Source organism: Helianthus annuus, chromosome 3 (genome assembly GCF_002127325.2).
Source record: "Helianthus annuus cultivar XRQ/B chromosome 3, HanXRQr2.0-SUNRISE, whole genome shotgun sequence".
Lineage (NCBI taxonomy): Eukaryota > Viridiplantae > Streptophyta > Magnoliopsida > Asterales > Asteraceae > Helianthus > Helianthus annuus.
Window position 1 is genome coordinate 132,789,201 of NC_035435.2, and position 4,461 is coordinate 132,793,661.

General features: G+C 42.9%; 1 protein-coding gene across 1 annotated transcript; it reads right to left on the reverse strand.

Annotated features, from left to right (window-relative positions):
• Positions 1 to 857: 857 nt before the first annotated feature.
• On the reverse strand, positions 858 to 3,526 carry LOC110931980. Its single transcript, XM_022175348.1, has 3 exons — positions 3,347 to 3,526; positions 2,416 to 3,080; positions 858 to 2,247 (listed from the first exon to the last, which is right to left on the reverse strand). Exons 1-3 carry the CDS (start codon positions 3,524 to 3,526, stop codon positions 858 to 860), a joined length of 2,235 nt encoding a protein of 744 aa, XP_022031040.1.
• Positions 3,527 to 4,461: the final 935 nt, after the last annotated feature.

The window sequence follows — 4,461 nt, forward strand, 5'->3', positions numbered from 1 at the left end:
AGTGTTTAAATGAACGGGTCAAAATCGAAAATTTTTACTACTCCCCATCCCCACACTTGATGTACATATTGTCCTCAATGTGTAAGAACTAGAGTATTAGATGCACAAGGGATGTGACACGGCTAATTCCCCCATCCCCACACTTGAGGTAAACATTGTCCTCAATGTGTAGTGTTTAAATGAACGGGTCAAAATCGAAAATTTTTACTACTCCCCCATCCCCACACTTGATGTACATATTGTCCTCAACGTGTAAGAACTAGAGTATTAGATGCACAAGGGATGTGACACGGCTAATTCCCCCAAATTTTCACCCCGGAAATAAAATACAAAAATACACTCCACTTATAACTAAACTAAGAATCAAGGTAAAAGGAAACGCATGCACCTGATTTTTCGCTTGATGCCCGTGTCTTCTTCTTCTCTTCATAAAACCGGTTGTCTCTCGAACATCATATACCTACAAATTCTAACCCTTGTGTAGAAGCATGCTTCTCACAACCATTGAAATTTGTTAGGAGTTTAGTTCTACCGTTTTTATAAAAGTATTACCAAATCATGCGTTAAATTACCTTGATTTTTTTGTGGAAAAACAAATTACAACAACAACAAACCTAACTCACTTTCGTAGAAATCACGGTTGCATTTAGCTCATGCAACAAGCCCTTTTAAACCACCCGATAGCTCGGGAGGACGAGAGGTCTCGTGAGGGTTATATAGAGAACACACCCACAACGTTCATTTAGCTACTAAATTGAAATAACAAAGTTATACAACAACAACAATACTAAATAAACTACGGATAACACTAAAACGAAATGCGAAATAAAATATACAACAACAATTAACTTACCACCTCATGGTGGTCGAATGGCGTGCTTGCCGTCCACGAGCTCCTCAAAATCACCCACCGGTGATTTGTACCATTTGTTGCCAAACGGTCCAAACTTCCTCACCTCCTCTTCCTTTTTCTTTTCTAGAGTCGACTTCTTTGCTTTCTTCTTCTTGACCGTCTTCTTCTTTGTTTCTCCAAACCTACCAACCATAGCACAAACCTTTTTGTTTGGATTCATATCCTTTTTAGGACACTTATCCTCACCGAGTGGGTTAGTAAATTTTGGAAAAACATTTAATTTTAATTCCCGGTCCCCAAACTTCATGCTTACCGTTCCCGTTGCACAATTTATTATGGCATTAGCAGTTGCCAGGAACGGCCTACCCAGTATGACTATCGGTTGGGTGTCCCCAACACACCCAACATAGTCTACTACCAAAAAGTCAACTGGGTAGTAGCAATCATCCACCTTAACAATCACATCCTCCACCATCCCCCTTGGATACGTGGGAGTCTGATCGGCCAATACCACGGGAGTATCAAAATTTTTTAATGGACCAAAATCATATTGGTCATACAAACTCCCGGGCAAGATGCTCACACAAGCTCCAAGATCTAGGAGCGCCCTCTCAATTTTAAATGTTCCAATTTGAATTGGAATAAGAGGATCTCCCGGATCTTGAGCTTTTGGGGGAAGGGCACTCGATAAAACGGCACTCACATGAGATATCAAATCAACCGGTTTGGGTAATTTGTTGTGCCGTTTTTCGATGCTTAACTCCTTTAAGCATTCCACATGAGTCGGGACCTTTTTAATGTCATCTAGTAACGGTAAATTAATTTTAGCTTGCTTAAAATTTTCCCACCCCTCGTCCTTCGGTGGGCACCATTCTTCACTTTTCGATGCATTAAGCGGGTTAAGTTGATTTAAACAATTTTCACAAAAAGAATTTTTAGTTACGTTTTCATTTTTACTTTGTGAAATCGTTTCGTGTTCATTTTCACTTTCCGGCTCCTCACCTATATTTTCCAATACACCATCAACGAATTGTGGTGGTGGAATGTTTTCAACACTACAAACTTCATCATTTAAAAGAATACTTACCGCGCTAACGCGTGCATCCCTCACGTTGCTTGTGCTAAAACCTTGATGCTTCGGGTTCACCGTGGTGTCACTTGGAAGCTTCCCCATGCTTCCTCTTATCTGAGCCACTTCTTCCGCTAGTTGACCCACTTGTTTCGCCAATGCCTCATGTGCTTTATCTCGAATCTCGTTAGTCTTCTTCATCTCTTTGATATCATTGTGAGTCTCTTTTATGTTGTTTTGAGATTCTTTTTGCATGTTTAGCAAGGCATCCATCTTGGCACTTAAGTCGTCACCACCGGTTTGATTGTTCGACCCGCTTCCGTTACTGCCTTGATTATTATAATTCTTTTGATACCCACCTTGGTACCCTTGGTTATAATTTCGTTGATAACCTCCTTGGTTACCACCTTGACGGTTTTGATATGATGACCCACTTCCTCCTTGATTACCCGATTGGAAATTCGGGTTCATTTGGTTTGAAGCGTTGCCATACTGGAAGTTGGGGTGATTCCTCAAGCCCGGATGGTAAGTGTTGGAGTCCATGTCATATTGCTTTCGGTCCCCATACACTTGGTTGACTTCTTCAGCGTAATCACTCGACCCCGTTGGACATTGTTCCGCTCTATGTCCAATATCACCACACTTTTCACACACCGCAAATTGCACCTCGTTCACTTCCTTCTTTTTCATGCGAGCCATTTCCCGCTCTAAAGTGGAAATCCGATCTTTAGAGTCAAGATCGGGAAGTGACCGGGAAACGGGATGCTTTTTGGCTCGATCGGCCGATTCCTTCTCTTTCGAACGCTTGCTCATTCTTTCCAAAAACTCCCAATCATCGTCCTCATGGTTGCTTAGAAGGGTCCCATTACTAGTTGACTCAAGTCGGTTCCATGTGTTATCATCTAGACCCCGTACAAAGCATTTAACCAACTCCCACTTCTCGATTTGATGATGAGGGCATCTTCGCATCATTTCCCTAAATCTGGTAAAGGCTTCATGCAACGGTTCTCCCGATAATTGGCGAAAAGACCGAATTTCATCACGAGCATCATCAGTCTTTGCCATAGAATAGTACTCGTCTAAAAACGCCTGTTGCATTTCCCCCCATGTGCGGATGCTATTGGCCGGGAGTGTAAGAAACCACTGCTTCGCTTTATCCTTTAGTGAAAATTGGAATAAGCGAAGTTTGACTTCTTCTAAAGCAAAGTTGTGTCCCCCAATAGTATTACAAACTGAAGAAAATTCCGCAAGATGTGTGTAGGGCTCATCGTTAGACCTCCCATTGAAATGAGGAAGTATGTTGATGTAATGTGGTTTACAATCAAACATCCTTCGCTCACAAACAATGGGTGAATCGTTCTCGGTGACGATCGGCCTGAAACGGGCATTTACTCCCCGTGGAGGTTGTTGACGACGATAAGGACCATTAACTTCTTGATCATCCATTCTTCGGTTATCCCTCCTATCATCTCGTCGATCATTCCTTCTTTCATCTCGCCTCTCATCCCTTCTCTCATCTCTTCGATCATCTCTTCGATTTCCACCTCGATTACCCCCTTGATGACCACCTCCCACGAAATGAGGAATCCGGTTAGGGTTAGCATTGTTGTTGTTGTAAAACCCATCATTCCGGTTCCGTTGGTGATTGTTTCGTGGTTGGCGGTTATTTTCATAACCGTCATTCCGTCTATTCCCGTAACCATAATCGTCCTCCCCAACGTAGTTGGCATTTTGATAGCCGAACTCTTCATCTTCATATTCCCTTGCGTTGTAAACATTACCCCTATTGATGTATCCCCAATCTTCATCATCGTTCACTCGATCATCATAGTAACCCCCATCATCCGAGTTTTCTGTATGAATGCTTACATGTTCCGGTGAGTGATAACCGGGAACACTATAAGGTTCATCATCGGGGATTGCATTCCTCAAATCGTCGATATTGAAAAATGGGTCTTCATCCGCGGGATTGCCGCGATCACGATTACCTCTACGGTCGGAATTGACATTCCGATCATCAAGGTTGATAGGTAACGACGCCTGTCGGTGAAGGGTTTGTTGTTGGGGTGTTCGTTGGGTGTTATTGGGATTTTGGTTTCGGAAAGGTGGAGTGGGTGGTCTAGCGTTGGTGTTACCACCCGGTTGTTCTTGAGGTATGGGTTGGATGTTTTGGGCGGGATAAAATGTTCCTCGAGATTGGAATTGATTTGGGTTAAGGTTTTGGTTGGAGTTGTGGTTCGCCATTGAATCGGTTTCAATGGTCGGTGTGAGTGGTGGTGTTTGGTTGGTTTGATTAGAAGCAAGAGTTGCTTCTAACCGGCTTGCTAGTTTCCTTCTTGCGAGTCATTCGATTTCCGGTTCGTAGACTAAAGGTGAAGTTCTCCCGGAGTTCCGCGTATGCATGCACTACCTGTAACCTGCACAAGTAACACACCCCGCGTAACAAGGAAAGAGACAAATACAAAAAGAAAGCTAAACAGATTAAACAGTTAATCACACAAATTCAAACAATATCCAAACACAAAGCGCACGCACTCCC